Source organism: Balaenoptera ricei, chromosome 4, assembly GCF_028023285.1.
Source record: "Balaenoptera ricei isolate mBalRic1 chromosome 4, mBalRic1.hap2, whole genome shotgun sequence".
NCBI classification, from domain to species: domain Eukaryota; kingdom Metazoa; phylum Chordata; class Mammalia; order Artiodactyla; family Balaenopteridae; genus Balaenoptera; species Balaenoptera ricei.
Genome location: NC_082642.1, coordinates 56,734,484 through 56,753,902, shown reverse-complemented (window position 1 = coordinate 56,753,902; position 19,419 = coordinate 56,734,484). Strand labels below are relative to the sequence as shown.

Sequence of the window (19,419 nt, the reverse complement as noted above, 5' to 3'; positions counted from 1 at the left end):
TTTACAGTGAATACAATCAAGTGGCATTTTAAAATTTTGCTGGAAGGTGGGGACATGAGACTGAAGATATCTCTTTTAAAAGAACCAAAGCATATCCTTTTAATACTTATAAACCTTATTGTGATCATCTTACTATAGTATTATTAAAAGTTTTCTTCTATTTTTGTAGTCTAGTTGAATAATGGATTTTTTCATTCCTTTATTGGGAGTTTCGCTAAATTGTTTCTGAAATATTTGAGGTCTTGTGTTGCAGGTAATTCTCCAATGCAAACTATTTGCTCTAAATCTTACTTTCAAATTTTTATTGACATTTTTCTTACTCTACTTAAGTACTACTATACCTAAGTACATAAAAAACAGTTCTTGTTTAGTCTAATAAAATCTTAAAGAGAAGTTTTTTAAAAATCAGGTAATTTATCTGTTGGTATGATCTAGTATGTTTTCATTGAGTTCTGCTCTATTTCTTCTTACTCACGATAAAGTGGAGGGCAAGCTGGGGAAATCTGAGCAGTTAGACCTTTATTATTTCACGTGGGAAGGGGGCAATTATAAATATTTCTCAAACGCATGACCTTATATTTTGTCAGCAAGAACTCCCAGTTATGTGTCAGGAAGATATGATAGGCCCCTTTACCTTCATTCTTAGTTATTTAGACCAGTGCTTCTAAAAGTATCATCTGTGGACTTTATTGCAGGTCTGTGAAGGGATAAGTACAGAAATTGAAGGTAAGAAGGAAGAAATTTTTGTAGCAATTTGATAGTCACAACATCCAAATATAAGATCATTTTTCTAGAAATTCATTTTTATTTTATCTTAGAAAATGTTGCAACAGATTTGAAATAAAGAAAAATAGGATCCTTCAGAGATAGAGAAGCACTGTTTTAGACATTTGATCAAACGTTTTGAATTAATATTGTCTTGTCTGCTTTTTTTACCATTTGAGTGAAGATATAATTCCTTTTATTTCTCCTTAAATCATTTTTATTCTCTTTTAAAAGTGTGCCCTCAGGAGTTCATGCTGCTTATAATCTTATAGATTTTGACTATGTCTATTGTCTGCTTTTACCTTTTCAAGCTGAAGAATAACAGTCTTTTTAGACTTTCTTATTCTGGCAGTCCTCTCATTTCTCCTGTAATTTTAGTTAACTTATTAGTTTGAAGACATGTCACGTATGTCTGATGTGTACTTACATCAGTTTTTATGAGGATAAGCTTAATATTTTTTGTTTCGGGGCGTGTGTGTATGTATATTTTCTTTCTTTCTAGATTATGCCTGACACTCTCCCTTTTTAAAGGTTTTACCTAACATTGTTTAAGCTATAGCAATTATACTGGAAGAATTTTTTTCAGTAATGGTCTAATGGCACATCCAGATCCTTTTGTTTAGATTCTACTTTGAATTCTGAGTATTCCAATGCCACTTTATTACCTATTTGTGCAGTCTCTTAAGAACTTTCCATAATTTCTTTTGTACCTTTTTGGTTATTTTGCTTAATCTATCATATTTTCAAGTATTAAAAAAAAATCTTAGAACACCCCAGAATAATTTGGCACATAGTCTCTTTCTTTTTCCTTAGAGTTTACTGATTGCTTGGATGAGCCAATAGAAAGCATTGGTGAGAAGATAAGGCAGTAAAATGATTATACAATAACAACAAAAGAGCAAACAACCCAACCAGGATAATGTGGTAATACAGAAATCCACATATAAGCAGGAGAAAGCATCTCAAAAATGATAAACTGAAGTGCCTTCTCTAGATACACAACTCTGCTAGGGTAAGCAACCTGTTCTGATGGTGGAAGTGAGGGCTACTTGAACACCTCAATTTATAGAAATCCACTTGATAAATCAGAGACCGAAAAAATAGGTTAAAGTAAGAATTTTAGGGTTCGTATCTTACCCATATTACCTTGTAGGTGCAGTAAATTGTAATTGAATTACTTCCTGAATTAAATGTCAGGAAATTTGGTAGGATTTTAGTTTCAGCTGTTAAGCTGTAGGTTTTTTCCTAGGTGAATTATTATAATGTGTCATCTAAGCAGGTATTTTACTGTTAGATTTCAGTCTTATTTTAACGCTTGATTTTTGAAAACTTTTATCAAAATAATACATGCTTATTCTAATAACTTAAATGAAACAGATATATGTAAATAAAAAAAGCATAGTTCCCTTTTCTTCCCACTTATCCCCCAATCGGCTAGAGTCAATCCTTTCATCCCTTTTGTTCTGTTAGATGTCTTTGTGTATCTTTTGCCTCGTTTATGGAATACTTTGTAACATAATTTAAAATTTTTCACATAGTCAAATCTTTCTTTTTTTCTCTTTTGGCACCTGGGTTTCTTATCTTGCTTTCCATTCTTCTTACAACTGTTTTGATAGATGCTTATTTTCCTTTCCTTATATGGAAAAAATATGAAAGTCATAAAATGAAAAATAGGCTTAGAAGCTTGAAACATTTGACCCTATTTTATACTCTTCTTATAATCTGCATCTGAAAAATATTGTATTTATTAAGACTGAAGACTTTTGTGTGTGTTTTATGTCTCCTTAACATGGTGACACATCAAGAATTAGTAAGCTGTGTGGGCTGGAATACTGCTGAAGAACTGTATTCATGTAGTGATGATCACCAGATAGTGAAGTGGAACTTGTTAACTAGTGAAACAAGTCAAATAGTAAAGCTGCCTGATGATATTTACCCAATAGATCTTCACTGGTTTCCGAAAAGTTTAGGCATAAAGAAACAAACTCAAGCAGAAAGCTTTGTTCTCACAAGTTCTGATGGTAAGTTTTAAATAAATGTTATATGCTAATCTTTGTACTTAAAAGACATAACATTTTAGTATGACATGTTTTGAGTTGTTTATCCATTTCCTGTGTAGTCAGTTCGTCTGTGTATAGGCTATAAAACTATTGTCATAGAAGAAGGTGAATTAAACTGGCATATACTGGGATTGAATCTGAACCTCTGGCTTTACTTTTTCTGTGCTCACAGGTATTGTTAGGCTTTTATCAGTTTTGGTTTCTAATTTTGTCAAATTTAACTGTATAACATAACCACACTAAAAATAGATGGTACAACACACACTCATTTAGTAAGCTATCAAATATAGTCTTTATTTTCTAGTACATGTTAATTTCTACTTACAGAGCTGGAGATTAATTTGACCATAGTTTTATTATTGGTGAGTAAAAAGCATGATTTTTCTATTTTTTAAGGATATGTTTTAATTTTCAGAGAAATAACTTGAACTGTTTTTCATCTGTATTACACTTTACCTACGATATCAGTTAAGAGTACATTCATCAAAAGTAACAGAAACTTACTCGGCTAACTTATGCACAGATGGAGTTTTCTGGTTTACCTAGCTCCAGGGGTAGATCTTTAAGCACAGCTGCATGAGACCCCTATTCTTTTTTTTTTTTTTTAATAACACATACACAACCCCTTGAGATTTTATTTATTTATTTTTTATTTATCTTGCTGCGTTGGGTCTTAGTTGTGGCATGTGGGATCTTTGTTGCGGCATGCAGGATCTTGCGGCCTGCGGGATCTTTCATTGCAGTGTGTGGGCGTCTCACTAGTTGTGGTGTGCAGGCTCTTTTGTTGTGGCGTGCAGGCTCCAGAGCGCGCAGGCTCAGTAGTTGCAGCACGTGGGCTCTCTAGTTGTGGCGCACAGGCTCTAGAGCATGCGGGCTTAGTTGTCCCACAGCATGTGGGAACTTTGTTCCCTGACCAGGGATCAAGCCCACATCCCCTGCATTGGAAGGCGGATTCTTAACCACTGGACCACCAGGGAAGTCCCCAGGCCCCTATTCTTGCCATCTCTTGGATAGACTCACCCCAAAAGGTGAGCATGATGGCAGCCAGCAGCCCAAGGCTTACCCTACAGGAAAAGAAAAGTCAGCAGAGAGAGTGCTTCTTCCTCAATATCACTTGCAGTCAACATGCAGAGAGGTCCTGGACAAGCTTGGGTCACGTGCCCATCACTGAGTGAATCATTTTAGTCAAGGGACTGGGACACTGATTGACTGAGCATGGCAGGCCTTAGGCCACCGTGGAAAGGGAAAGAGAAGAGGGCTTTTGTAGCCAGAATAGGAAAGGGATGTTATGGCAAACAATCACATCAGATTCTAATTCTCTTACGTGTAATTTTTAAACTTAGTTTTCTGAATCTTGATTAAATGAGATATTGTGTGAAAGTATTTGGTACAGTGCCTAGCGCTTACAAGACTGACTCTGAGCACAGCTAGAATTTAGTTTACCTCTTATGATAAAATGAAGGGTTGACTTTAAAAAAAGCTTTTAATTTTGTTATAATTTCACATTTATAGAAAGGTTGCAAGAATTGTACAAATAACTGCTGCATATCCTTTATCCACATTCACTAGTTGTTAACATTTTGTCCCATATACTTTATCATTGCTGGTCTTTTCTCTCTCTTTCTCTCTTTCTCTTTCTCTCCCCCCTCCCCCCCACCCCGCCACACATATACTTTTTTCTGAAACATTTGAGAGTTATTTATAGATATGCCACTTTAACCATAAATACTTCAATGCATTTCCTAAGAATAAGGATTTTCTGTTACTTAACCACAATACATTGATCAAAATCAGGAAATTTAACATTGATGTAATACTGTTATCTAATCTACAGTTTGTATTCAAATTTTAACAATTGTCCTAATGATATCTTTTATAGAAATTTGTTTTTTTCTGGTACAGAATAACACATTGTTTTTGTCATATCTCTCTAGCCTCCTTTAATCTGGAGCAACCCCTCAGTCTTTCTTTTATGATCTCCACTGTTTTGAAGAATACAGGCCTGTTATTTTTACAGAATGTCCTTCAATTCATGTTTGTCTGATGTTTCTTCATGATTAAATCCAGTTATACATTTTAGCAGCAGTACTCAGGGCATCAGATTGGAAGATTCATGATGCTGGTTTGACCCATTATTGGTGACTTTAACTTTGATTATTTTGAAAGGTTGTGTTCACTAAATTAATCTAGTGTAAAGTTAATGTTTTTCCCTTTTAATAAATAATTTCTGAAAGGATACTTTCAGACTATATAAAAATATTCTCTTCCTCCTCAGATTTCCTCCCACTGTCTTGGCATCTATTGATGACTCTTGGCTGAATCATTTATTACTAAGATTGTTGCCAAATGGTGATTTTTTTTTTAACTCCATAATTTCTTTTATTGATTTGTTGGTATTTTACTGCAAGGAAGAGCCTTCTGTCTCCTGCCCATTTATTTATTTGTTTACTTAGATTAGACTCATAAATTCTTATTTTATATCTTGAGCATCCTATTACTACCATTTAAAATTTTTGATGTTACAATTGTCCCAGGTTTGGCCAGTGGGAGCTCCGTGAAGCCAGCTCAAATGAATTTTCTTTTTACCTGGGGGGTATGTTTCCTCTTCATCTTTTGGGCACTTCTTTGCTGGCACAAGATGTTCCAGGCTCATTTTGTACTTTCCCAGTCCCAGCTTCCAAATCAGCTGTTTCCCCAAGGAGACTTGTTCTTTTCTGGGTGCTTAATGGTATTTAAAAGCCAAGATGAGTGTGCCAGGTGTGCTCATTTCAATGGGATGTGTTTACTTCAAGGCCTTTTCACAGGACAGAGCTAAGAAATACGAATAGAAATGTGTATTAAAATATACATATCTACAGCAATTTCTTCCTCCCTCCCTCCCTCCCTTCCTCCCTCTCTTCCTTTGCTTCCTTCCCCTTTCTCCCTTCCTACCCTTCCATGATAAAAACCATGAGTTCATTCTGATACCGCCAATTCTAATTCAGCACCACAGGGTTAATTCTAGTCTTTTTTCCCCATACTTGGAAACAGTGAGGAAACTTGGCTCCCACTATTGTCAATATATTTACTTACTTGTTTAATTCTACAATACACAGTAGGTTGTTTCAGAATTGCTAATCCATACTATTGCAAAAAAAATAGAGTTTAATATTCTACTGTTTTTATCTTTACACTGAGGATATAGAGTCAAAGTCTTGTGTTCAAAGTTACTTGGCATTTCCCCCCTACTAGTGTTGTTGCTATTCATTTAAAATATAGTTAAGTGTATTTATTTCTGTTTGTTTTCCATTTAAGGTCTCCTCTCCCCATCCTTGTTGATTTGATTATTTTTTAAATATGTAAAACATTACATGGATGGTTCCACAATGTCAAAACTATATAAAAAAATATACTCAGAGCAATGTCACTACTCCCACCCACCCAATCCCATACACCGTATTTCTATTTATTCCCTGTATGTAACCAATCCCTTTGGTCTGGTTTATCCTTTCTTGTTTCTTTTAGCAAAAAGAAACAGATACATGTATATTTTCTCATTTCACCTTTTTTTAATTACATAGAAGGTGGCATACCACATATTTTCTTTTTTCTTTTCTTTATTTTTGGCTGCGTTGGGTCTTTGTTGCTGCACGCGGACTTTCTCTTGCAGCGAGCGGGAGCTATTCTTTGTTGTGGTGCGCGGGCTTCTCATGGTGGCTTCTCTTGTTGCAGAGCACGGGCTCTAGGCCCGCAGGCTTCAGTAGTTGCAGCATGCGGGCTCAGCAGTTGCAGCATGCGGGCCGTAGAGGACGCGGGCTTCAGTAGTTGCAGGGCGTGGGCTCAGTAGTTGCGGCACTTGATCTCTAGGGCACACGGGCTTCAGTAGCTGTGACGCTCAGTAGTTGTGGTGCACGGGCTTAGTTGCTCTCTGGCACGTGGGATCTTCCCGGACCAGGGATTGAACCCATGTCCCCTGCATTGGCAGGTGGATTCTTAACCACTGCGCCACCAGGGAAGTCTACCATATATTTTCTTTTCATTTTCCTTCTTTTTTAAAATTTAAATTTATTTATTTATTTTTATTTTTGGCTGTGTTGGGTCTTCGTTTCTATGTGAGGGCTTTCTCTAGTTGCGGCGAGTGGGGGCCACTCTTCATCACGGTGCGCGGGCCTCTCACTGTCGCGGCCTCTCTTGTTGCGGAGCACAGGCTCCAGACGCGCAGGCTCAGTAGTTGTGGCTCACGGGCCTAGTTGCTCTGCGGCATGTGGGATCTTCCCAGACCAGGGCTCGAACCCGTGTCCCCTGCATTGGCAGGCAGATTCTCAACCACTGCGCCACCAGGGAAACCCTCATTTTCCTTTTTAAAGTCAATAGTGTATGAAGATTGACCTTTATCTGGTGAATATGGACAGTAAATATAGTTAGTCTTGATAATTTCTGTTATCTGAGTGTTTCCCTGATTTATTAAGACTACTTAGGTACACTTAACTAAAGAATAGTTGTTTGGGTCTCTATTTCACATTGGCTTTAGGTAAAATACTTTCTGATAGGGAAAAAAGTCTAAAGTAAGACAAATATCATTTAAAGATAAATTTGCAAGATTAAAAGTGGGAAAAAATATTATGACTCTTGAGAAACTATAGTGTTTACTTTTATTTTTAGGTTTACTACAAAAACAAACAAACAAACAAACAAACAAATAAGGTAACATAACCTGCCACAACTAGATGTAGGAAGAAGAGAGAACCAAAGCAGGGTAGTTGAGTATTTTCTCTTAGGCTGGGATGAGGAGTATCTGGGATCTTGTGAAAGTGAAGGCAAAGGATGATAGTTCAAAGAAAAGAAGTAGAAGAGTAAGACAAGAAACAGAATCCAGAAATGTTCAAAAAAACAGAAAAAGAAATGTTCAAAAAAAAAAGAAAGTGGATGCTATTGAAAGGTGGTCGGTCAAGGGGTTTCTTGCCAGATAAATGTCTGAGATCATTTTATGTATCAATGCTGTATTCTCTGTTAATCAAATACTATAAAAAAGTATTATTCTGGTTTAAAAAATATATAATATGAGATCCACCCTCTTAATAAATTTTTAACTATACAGTGCAATATTTAATAATTTAATATAATTTTTGTATAAGCACAATATTGTATAACAGATCTCTAGGACTTTTTCATTTTGTATGATGTTAACCCAGTACTTAAAAATTTCTTTTTCAAAATATAGTTCTTTGCCTAAGAGGTTCCCTCTTCTAGTTGGCACCAACTCTCTTCTCTTGATTTTTCTCCCCCAAGGCTGGCAAAAATGGTTACGGCTTTTGAGTTTGTTCATCACTCCTCCAGTGTTCCCTTTGTCATACCCCGTCCATCTTCTGTGTTAGTGGTAACATTCAAAAAGATCCATGGGATTTGGGGGCAGGTCCTGAAATACATAAAGCAGACTTTTGCAAAGTATTTTGTCTCACCAATAATTCTCTCTTCAACATTATTACTTCTTTTTGAATATTTCATGCAGCTGTATCCTACTTTTTAGAGGAGATATTTCTTCCTTTGACAATGTATTGCAAGATTTACATTTAAAAAAGAATGATTTAAAATGCATTAGGGGAGCTGCTATGTAAAGGAATTCTGGTATAAAATCTTTTGTAAAGCCAGTAAACACTCCTTAAATTATATTTAGTGAAAGTTGAATTTTTTTATACATTGTATTAGATATCTTAAAGTAATCCTCATATTCTCTTATTAGTTAATATGTACATTTAAAATCCCACTTTAAAAAGAATTTATGTGTTCATTTCTTTCTGTCAGAAGTTAGTGGTTACCGATCTCTGGCGTTTTGCAACCATCTGCCAAAACATTTCTGCTATTAAGCAGTCTGCAAAAGTGCTCATGTGACCTTTTTCCTAGCACCCTATTTCAAGCCTTCTCATGTTTCCATAGACATTTCTTAAGGCATTTCTAACTTTAAGAAATGTGTTTCGTGTAATTTTAATCTACTTACTCTGTTCTTTTTCCCTTTTATAACATTTTCCTCTTTTTAGTTTAATTTATCTTTTATTTAATAATAAGAGATGAATTTTATACCCTAGGATTTAAATATCCATGTTTTTTACCCAAATCATCCATTGTTTAATCAATGAATTGTATCAATAAAAGAATAAATGTAATCAAATGTATTGATTATATTCTCTTCCTGACCCCACCCCTAGCAAATGATTGGAAATAAATTATTTGCTTTCTAGTTTTGGTCTAGCATTTTTAAAAGGTTATAGAAAAGCTGGAGAGAAGAAGAACCAAAATAGTTAAAAGGATAACTGTGTTTTTTAAAATTTTTGATATATGTAGTTTTATATTTATGCTTTACTCTGGGGGGTGCTAGTCAAGCAATTTGTAACAATCAGACAAACTACAAAGACCAAAGATTTATTGAGTGTCAAATCTATGCAAAGAGTTGGCCTTAGTTGTCCCAGTATGTGTCTTCTGTGAGGTCATGGGAAGCAAGAATAATTTCAGCACTTGTCAGAAAGTCAGTATTAAATATTTTAGGATAAGAAATAGCGGTGATCAAAAATACATAAAATTTCTAAAATACAAAGAAAAGAAAAGAAATTTTTGGACCCTTCATTTCAGGTTCAAGAGCTATTTGGTTAATCTCTTTGGTGATAGATTCATTCATTACATGCAACAATTTACTATGTGGATATTTTGTGCTAGGCAATATGCTAACATTTAGTGAAACAGATTTGGATAAAGTAAATAATGGCCACTCACTATATGTCATCTTTATAGTTTCCTCTTTTGAGATTTTTTTCCCCCTTGTATTTTCTTTCTAAAGCAATGCATTAAAAAAAGTATATCCAAATTAATTTTAAGTTAATATCATAAAGAACGTAATAGCACAGTTGAATTCAAAGTAATCTTGTTACATTGAAAAATAACCCAGAGGTAAATATAAAATTAAAAGGAAGATATGAGGAAAAGTAGATGGTGCTAGTGGGTGGTTAGATGAAGGAAAGGAGTAGTTTATTGATGAGGGCCTAGAAAATGAATGATGGGAAAAGACGGCTCTCAGATTGAATGAGAAAGAAAAGAATGTCAAAGTAGTCCTTTTTTTTTTTTAAGTTGCTAAGTATGGTTACTGAGTTGGTAAATTTAACAAATGCTGCTTACGTAAAGCACTATTGCAAATAAAAATATGACTAAGACATGGCCTTCTGAAAAGAGTCACAGTCCAATAAAAAAATGCTGCAACAGAGCTACAAATATTGTGCAATGTGTGTAAAAAGAGAGAATGACTTTATTGATGGGAATAGGTTGGTGGTCAGTGAAATAGCCACAGGGTGCTAAGTGTAAAATATTTTAAAGCCATCTGTGTTAGAGCTCTCCAGAGAAATGTTTTAAAGCCATCTAAAGCATCTGACTTATTAAATATATATTTTTAATGGATTGTTAATATTCGTCCAGAACCTTGAAAAGCCTTAATTTAAAAATGAATTCAAACAAAATAAATCCTCTGAGGCAAAATTTGATTAGGCAAGCCACATTATTCTTTTACTACAAAAAATATATACCTTTTTTTTGATTTCGGGAAAAGTTTCTAATTTTACTGTACAGTTGTCCCTCTGTATCCAAGGGGGTTTGGTTCCAGGACCCCTGTAGATACTAAAATCCACAGATGCTCAAGTCCCTTATATAAAATGGCATAGTATTTGCACATAACCTACACACATCCTCCCACATACTTTAAATCATCTCTAGACTACTTATGCTACCTAATACAGTATAAATGTTGTGTAAATAGTTGTAAGTACAATGTAAATGCTATGTAAATAGTTGCTGGTACAGGGTAAATTCAAGTTCTGCTTTTGGAGCTTTCTGGTTTTTTGTTTTTATTTATTTATGTATTTTTTTAATTAGTTGGTTGAGTTCAAGAATGCAGAACCCTTGGATGTGGAGGACCAACTGTACTTAATTATTTTATTACAAACTGTATATTATTAGACTTCATGATCATTCAAAACCACACTGATTATTTTTTTGGCTTCCTGTAGCACTTATTCTTTGTACAGTTGATTTGTTCCCTTGACATTTCTTATATAGTTTGCTTAGGTCCTTTAAAGTTGTAAGCCTTTTGCTGTTTGCCTATATATGTGTGAACTTTTTGAGAACAGCAACCAAGTAACTTGCTTCTTTTTGTCTACCTGGTGCCTGGTACAGTGTAAAATCAAATAAGGCAAGAATTTGAAAATTTGGGATTATCAGTTATTAAATTAGTTAAACAAGGAGGCCTTTAGACTTGAGGTGACTCTTATGCTGTATACCTCTGCAAACCAAAATCTAAGCCTGTAAATGAATGCTTCAAGATTATGAAATTGAAACCTAAGGACAGCCAATCACAAACAGCCAACTAGGCTTTAAGTTGTAGTCAATCAATAGTATCCTTACTTTACTTCTGCCTTTTCTCTGTAGAAGTCTCTCCCTGAGCTCCTGTCAGTGGAGCGTTCCTAACCACTTAAAGTTTGGCACTGCTGGATTGCAATTGATTTCTGCACAAAGTCCAGTTTTTGTTTTTGTTTTGTTTTTTTTGCCAGCGTGGCTTTTGGGATCTTAGTTCCCCAACCAGGGATCGAACCTGGGCCCCCTGCAGTGGAAGAGAGGAGCCCTAACCAGTGGACCACCAGGGAATTCCCCAAAACTCAATATTTTTTAATATGCCTCAGTTTATCTTTTAACACCATTTAACTATCCTGGTTCCTCTCCTCTACACCTTTCCTAACTTTTCTATAGCCTGTTTTTAAGAAAAAAAAAAAAAAAAAGCAAGATTGCAAAGTTCTGCTTAAATAGAAGGCTTTCTTGACATTCCTCTTAGCCCCCTTTGGCCATATCCCAGCAGAATTTTATTGTCCCTCTGAACTATCATAGTATCATATATATATTTCTGTCACACCACTTGTTTCAAGGTTTTATGATTTTGTATTTGTGCCTGTTTTCCAATGGATTTGAGTGTCCCTTGAGAGTAAGAATAATTATATTATTTGCCCTGGTATCTCCGATGCCTAGCACTATGCTAACTAGTCTACTAGTAGATACTCAACAGATGTTTGTTGATTGGATAAATTAATTTAATAAAATAGATTTCTCAAGTTTAATTTCTTTTAGGCAAATTTCATCTGATTTCTAAGTTAGGAAGAGTGGAAAAAAGTGTGGAAGCTCACTGTGGAGCAGTACTTGCTGGGCGATGGAATTATGAAGGAACAGCATTAGTTACAGGTAGGTTATCTGCAAAAATGACATTTAAAATGAAATTTTTAAAGAAAAATTTCCAAAGGAACAGAATATTTTCATTTAGCAATAGTGTCTTTCATTGTCTAATAGCAAATAATTGGCACAGTATTGATCTAGACTGCTATATAATGTTATCATTCAGAGTGTCATATTAGTTTTCCTATATGGCTTATGAAGAATGTTCTGTCAAGAAGGTTTTGGAATGGTCAAGTGTGGGGTAAGTAAAACTTTTAATTCTTTAAAATTCTAAAATTCAAAATATTCTCATTTAACTTTACCCCCCTTCCATCTCTTTTCTATCTCCTGCCCTACTGCAGGGATTCTCATCTTCACCTATTATATTATCTATTATTGCATAACAAGTTATCCCAAAAGTTAGTGACTTAAGATAGTAAACATGTATTATCTCACAGTTTCTGTGAGACAGGGAACAGTTCAGTTGGGTGGTTCTGTCTCAGAATCAAGAAGTTGGATGGGGCTGCAGTTATTTGAAGCCCCATTGGGGCTGGAGAATCTGCTTCCAACATGGCTCACTCACATGGCTGTTGGCAAGAGGTCTTACTTCCTCTATGACTGTTGTAGGAAGCCTTACTTAGTTCCTTACAACATGGGCCTCTCCATAGGGCTGCTTGAGTGTTCTAACAACATGACAGCTGGAGCTTCTCCCTGAGTGAGTGATCCAAGAGAGAGCAAGACGGAAGACACAATATATTTTATGACCCACCGTTGGAAGTCATACGCCATCATTTCTACCATATTCTATTAGAAGCAAGTCACTAAGTATAGACCAAACTGAAGGAGAAAGGAGAGAGAAGTTAAGCTTCACTTCTTAAAAGAAGGAGTAACAAAGAATTTGTGGATATATTTTAAAACCACCACACCTATCCCCTGCGCCTTCTGTAGGACTTTTATCAGTGAGTTTCTCTTCTCTTGCCTGTTTTTTCGACTTCTCCTTTTCCAGTGTTTTTTTTCTTTCCCCCCCTTTTTTTTTCCAGCATATAAATGTGCTCAGATGTCATTCATCTTGAAAATTGAGAAAAAAGAAATAAAAATCCCTCCTTTAACAAATAACTCTAGCTACAACTTCCTCTTTCTTTCTTTCCCATCAGGCAAACTGTTCAAAAGAGTAGTTTATTACTTCACTCCATTCAGTCACCAACTCATTGGAATTTGGCTGTAACTCTTCTAATTACACTGAAAACACTTTTCTTAGAATTCTAGGATGGAGACGTCAGTGAAAATGAAAGCATTATTTGAATAATATACTCATAAGTCTTCTAAGATTAAAGGAAAAAAATAATTTTGTCATTGAAGTCAGGCTACTTCGATAAAATCGTTTCAAAGTAATTTCAGTTAAATTTTATATTTAGGAAGCAGTGATATCTAAGTAGAGTAACTCGTGTCTGAATTTTAAATGTGCATTAGTGTAGATACTGCTGATTTTTATATGTAAATTTAATGTTTGCATTTATTTCCTATAGATAAAAAATCAATTCTTTTCTCTTTACAGTTGGAGAAGATGGACAAATAAAAATCTGGTCAAAGACTGGAATGCTAAGATCAACTTTAGCTCAGCAAGGTATGTATTATAATCAATTAAATGTCTTTGCATTTTCCTGTAAAAATAGTCTAATATAGTTAGTCTAATATAGTTCCTCAGGCTGATTTTGGTCAGGTTCAAAACCTGAAATCTCTTATTTCTATTTACACTTTTTCCTCTTACTTTCATGTTGCCTGATGGGCCATGGTAACTGTGTTGTTTGAGCCAAGAAATATAAGACACACTCAAACGCTTTTTCTTTGTTAGTGAATCTATATAAATGGAGTTATAGGCTAATGATTCTTTTTAAAATAATTCTGAAGCATCATGAGCATATCCTGTCTAGAACAGGATTGGGTGTCTAGTTAAGTAAATAATAATAATAGAAAACACTGAGTATCTCCTTACTTAAAAAGTTCTAATTACATCATAATAATAGCACCCTTTCTAAATTATGTTGTACATCTACACTAATGGAGGGGAACAGATACTGTTATGATCCAAAACTTGGTAAACTACAACTACTTAGAGCAGCAGCTTGGTTTTCCATGTTCATTGGGAAGAAGTGCCCATAAAGTCAATCCAGTGGTCATACCTGTTGGGATTTAAATTACATATGATTTTTTTCCATGTAGCACATTTATTTTCCAAATTAGGTTTACTTAGGAACAATAAAGCAGTTTTAATGTTGTCCTGAGCCCATATCAGCTGATCTTCAGAGACAGGTTGCCAAAAAGTTTGCAGATTATTCTTCAGAAGTATATGGTAAAGTCATTTTGTGAAGCATCTCTAACAACTGACTTCCAAAAATTTCCAGATTTCATTTTTTAAATCATGTTTACTCTTAGGATATGTTAAAATAGTTACATTTCTTTAGCTACACATCAACCAAATGTTAGCAAAGGTAACCATAAGTAATAGGTAGTGGTTATCTCCTGAGGTTAAATCTTTGGTACAGATGATCTCCAAATAGAATATTTATCCGTGAGTGGAAAATTTAGAGTTCATAGAAACATTCGTCAGTAAATTTGTTAGGGAAAGATGTCAATTTATTGTTGCTTTAGTAATAAAGTATACCTTTAGAAAATAAATTTTGTTTTAATCTTCTAGTAAGCATGGGCATTTACTTTTGGCTTTATGATTTTTGTTAGAGCTAATTATTTGGCATTCTTACCTTATGATGTCTGACTTATGAGCAACTACACAATTCGTTTAGAGATCATCACCACCCCCTTGGAGGTGGGGCTGCAGTTCTTTTCAGCTGTTGCTGCTACTGAGACATATCCTTTTTTCCTTTCTTTTCTCTTTTGCTAAATATGTTGTCTATAGAAGACACAGATCTTCAGAGAAATTTTGAAAGCTTATCTCATTACCCATTATAATAATCTGAATTCTTGCCTAAGATCCTTCACCACTGTCCCCCTACGGCTCCTTCTCTTTCTTTAAATTCTTCCCAATCATCTCCTTCCCTTTTATTACCCCTTGGATCTACCGTTTTGGACTTTACAAAGTCTAAAGTTGAAACTTAGAATAAGTTGTTTAACATAAACATTGTTAATCATAGAGGGTAGATGACATAGTGCTGTTGGTTCAGTACTATAGTTTACGTGTATAATGGGTCTGGAAACCAGATTGCTACTTATTTTACTCTTACAGAGAAAATGCATTTAGAATTCCCAAACATGCAGAGGCAGTTTGGAAGCCCAATATATTCATAAATTAAGGACTTTTTATACATCAGAAGTCACAATCAGATGGCCCGTGGGCTGAATCTGCCCCACTAGCATGGTGCAGGCCCAACATTAAAAATTAGGATATTTTACATACATATTTGGATTTCTGGTGTCTTGAAAAATTGGAAGAACTGGCAACATTAAGTCTGCTTTCCAGAACGAATACAATCAGCTGGAGTTCAGGAGTGGCTGCTCCATTTTTAGTTGGATTTTAAGCTTCTTTTATTTTTCTTACACTCTACATACTTCACTCATTTATATTACATGGTAGAACACAACATAAATCTCTGAAGGGATTTGAGTTTGCAACTCATATTTTCAATAATAGCGATCATAAAATTTTGATTGTTAGTATGTGCCTTGCAGGGAGCACTTACATCTTTTTAAGTATTAATTTTTAATAGATACTACATTCACATGGTTCAGAATTTAAAGCATAAAGAAGGGTATAAAGTTATCTATTAAATACTACCCATGTCTCTCATATTACCCCTGTCTTCCAGCCACCCAGCAAACATTCCCAGAGGCAACTGGTGTTACCATTTTCTTGTGTAGGAAATTTGGTTTTATATGTTCTTTTTTTTTTTTCCTTTTATAAACAAGTGGTTGCATATTGTATCTACTATAATATGCTCCTTGCTTTTTTTCACTTGAATTGTGAACTGTCTTGGAGGTGGTTTCATATCAGTGAATTAAAATCTTCTTCAAGTTGTTTTCCAAAGTGAATATACCATTTTACATTCCCAGTAGAAATATATGAAGGTTCCAATTTCTTCAAATCTTCAACACTTGTTACTGTCTTTTTTATTACAATCATCCTAGTGACTGTAAAGTGGTATCTCACTGTAGTTTTGATTTGCATTTCCCTGATTACTAATGATATTGAGCCTCTTTTCATGTGCTTTTTGGCCATTTGTAGGTCTTCTTTGGAGAAATATCTGTTAAAATCCTTTGCACATTTTTTAATTGGGTTGTCTTTTTATTGTTGAGTTGTAAGAGTTCTTTATATATATTCTGGTTAATAGACTTATTGGATATATGATTTGCAACTTAGATATGCAACTTCCCAATTCTGTGGGTTTCCTTTTCATTTTCTTGATGATAGCTTTTGAAGCACAAAAGTTTTGATGAAATTCAGTTTATCTATTTTTTTCTTCGATTGTTTCTACTTTTGGTGTTATATCTAAGAAACTATTGCCTAATCCAAAGTCATGGAGACTTGCATCTATATTTTCTTCTAAGAGTTTTATAGTTTTAGTGCTTACGCTAAATGTATGATCTTTTTTTGGTCTATGATCGATTTTGAGTTAGTTTTTGTGTATAGTATTTATTTTGGAGAGGGATGGGTGGTGCTCTTTTTTATTTTTTCTTCCTCTCAAATAGATGGATAAATAGGATTTTCTTAAAAGCTAAATTACATATTATGTCTTATAAGATAGGTAATTTTATTATGTATTCATTGGATCACGTAATGGTATTTTACATCAACATTCCAAATAGCTGTAAGTTCCTTAACATCAAATGGCTGTGAAACTGCTGATAATTTTTATCCTATCTGAATCTTATTCTTCTCACTCAAGGTTTACGTTAATTATGAGATTAATGAACAAAACTAAATTAGGTAGATTTTATTTTAGTTAACATATTGGTATTTCAACTGAATAATCTGATATCTTTTTCTAGATTAAGAATTATAAATTCACTATAGAACTATGCTTTTAATTTTTGAATTTTTTAAAATTAATTAATGTTTGGTTGTGTTGGGTCTTTGTTGCTACACACGGGCTTTCTCTAGTTGCGGGGTGTGGAGGCTACTCTTTGTTGTGGTGCGCAGGCTTCTCATTGCGGTGGCTTCTCTTGTTGTGGAGCACGGGCTGTAGGCGCGCGGGCTTCAGTAGTTGTGGCACATGGACCCAGTAGTTGTGGCTCGTGGGCTCTAGAGCGCAGGCTCAATAGTTGTGGTGCACAGCCTTAGTTGCTCCACGGCATGTGGGATCTTCCCAGACCAGGGCTCGAACCCGTGTCCCCTGCATTGGCAGGCGGATTCTTAACCACTGTGCCGCTAGGGAAGTCCCTAATTTTTGAATTTTTGATCATTGTTGCCACCCACACTTTCCTAATAAGGCATAGATAGACTTCGCCTGTTTTATCTCTGGGAAAAATCATTAGGGAAGTTAAGTTATAATGACATTAACCCTGAAGGAAAAATCCCTAGTTATTTATAAAGTTTGATTTATTATAGGCTACAAGTTTCAAGGGTGATTATAAATCTGACCTACTGAGAGCTAAATGCTAAAGGTTCAAGTAAAAAGACCAAGGGAGGTAGAGGTGGGGAACTCCTGGCTTCTTTGAGGAGAAAAGCTGTAAATTTTGGCACAAAAATGAAATAACGTAAGCCTGAATTACTGTAAGACTCAGAATTATGTAAACAATGTTGAAAGCATCCTGTGATTTTTACTACATGTTTATGTTAATTGTACTTATTCCTTGATGAGTAGAAAAATTCCCAAATTCATTTCTTGATGCTTGGAGGCAGATATAAAGATAGAAAAGTCATGGTCATCACCTTCTCTTCTAATACAGAAAAAGCATTAATCTTGCTTTTTTTTGGGGGGTGGGGCAGGGGGTGGAATTTGACTTTGTTTAAAAACGATTCTTACTGGTGCCTATCAGGAATTATTTTTCCTTATTAGAGAAAAATAATGTGTAACCTGAGGATAATTATAATGAAGCCCTATCTTGCATTACATTGTATATTTTAATTATAGGTTAAAATTGGAAGAGAGCAATACTGCAAACCTTTAAGGACATTTCCCTTATACTATATTCAAATAGAAGAAGGAGATGACAAAACATGGAACCTGTTTATAATGAATTTGGTAAAGGAAATATAAATAACTGTAACACAAGGCAGAATGTGCTCGTTTCTTTAAGGCATTGTGGGAGGATAGGAAAGCAGAAATGAATGCTTTGAGGGGAGAGAAAGTATCAGAAAGGCTTCCTGGCAAATACTGCAGCATCTTTTAATTAGGCTTCGAAGGATAAAGAAATTAGGAAGGATAAAGAAATGGGCTTGTTGGCAATGAAGTGGAGCTATGGAAGAAATTAGATGATCAGAGGCACAGAGGCAGAATGGTGTGAGGCGTGGAAGTCAGGTGAGCAACCCCCTTGGGCCAGGGTGTAGGCTCTGTGAGGGATGGTACTGCCAGAGGGACCAAGACACTGATATTCGCAGATGCTAAATGAAGGGGGTTGGAGTTTATTCTATACGCATATAAAATCTTTTTAAAAAATGTGTAGGAGAGTAAGAGATAAAGTCTGCCTTTTTAGGAAGATTACCTTAGCAGTAATATGTAAGATAAATTAGAAGAGCTAGAGGTTAAATTGGGGTCGCTGGTATGGAGGTTACTGAAATATTCTATGCTATTGTGCAGTAAGGCTTGAACAGAGTCAGTGATGAGAGTAGTTGAAAAAAGTGAATAGTTCTCAGTGGCTAAGAGGAATGGATAATCCTGTAAGAGGTGAAGAATTCAGAGGAAGAAGAAGTGAGGGGATATGTGTGGAGGGATGATATATAAATATGTAGAGTTTGAAGTTCTGGCATGTCTTTGGGGCAAGTGGAAATGTGTTAGAGCTCAGAGGTAAAGGCTGAAATATTATTGTGAGTGTCAGTTACAGAAAGGTGAAAGGTGAAGCTATGGAAGAAGTTGAGATCCCCAAAGGAGAGGTGACTGAGGCTAGAAACTAAAGAATCAAATGCCTTCATTTCAGCTTTTTTCTCTGTATTGACCCAGTGACATACACAACCAAAAAGTTGTTTTTTTGAGGAATAAATCCCACTCGATATCACTTATTTGTTAATACATGTCCCTACAAATAGAATGAAAGGGAAATAATTCTTTGTTTTTGAATTCTTAATGATTTGGCAACCAAAAAACTTGAGTGTCTACTCCCATGCACATCACAATAACAAATGGTTGCTTATTGCATTACAAAGTAGTAGTGGTAGTAGCTAACAGGTCGTGCTTATAGAGCGCCAAACTCTGCTCTAAGTTCTTTACTT

The 19,419-nt window shown here is 35.1% G+C and overlaps 1 protein-coding gene across 4 annotated transcripts in view; it reads left to right on the top strand.

Moving 5' to 3' along the window:
* IFT80 (intraflagellar transport 80) overlaps positions 1-19,419 on the top strand; it is a 112,179-nt gene that overhangs the window by 12,404 nt on the left and 80,356 nt on the right. For 2 of the 4 annotated variants that reach the window (XM_059921961.1, XM_059921959.1), the window contains exons 2-6: positions 8-93; positions 2,567-2,786; positions 11,958-12,068; positions 12,226-12,300; positions 13,594-13,662. In XM_059921961.1, the coding sequence (XP_059777944.1) occupies positions 55-93; positions 2,567-2,786; positions 11,958-12,068; positions 12,226-12,300; positions 13,594-13,662 (514 nt within the window). In that variant the 5' untranslated portion in view covers positions 8-54. Of the gene's footprint in view, positions 1-7; positions 94-2,566; positions 2,787-11,942; positions 12,069-12,225; positions 12,301-13,593; positions 13,663-19,419 lie in introns of those variants that run through there. The other 2 variants (XM_059921960.1, XM_059921962.1) reach the window with 2 other exon arrangements.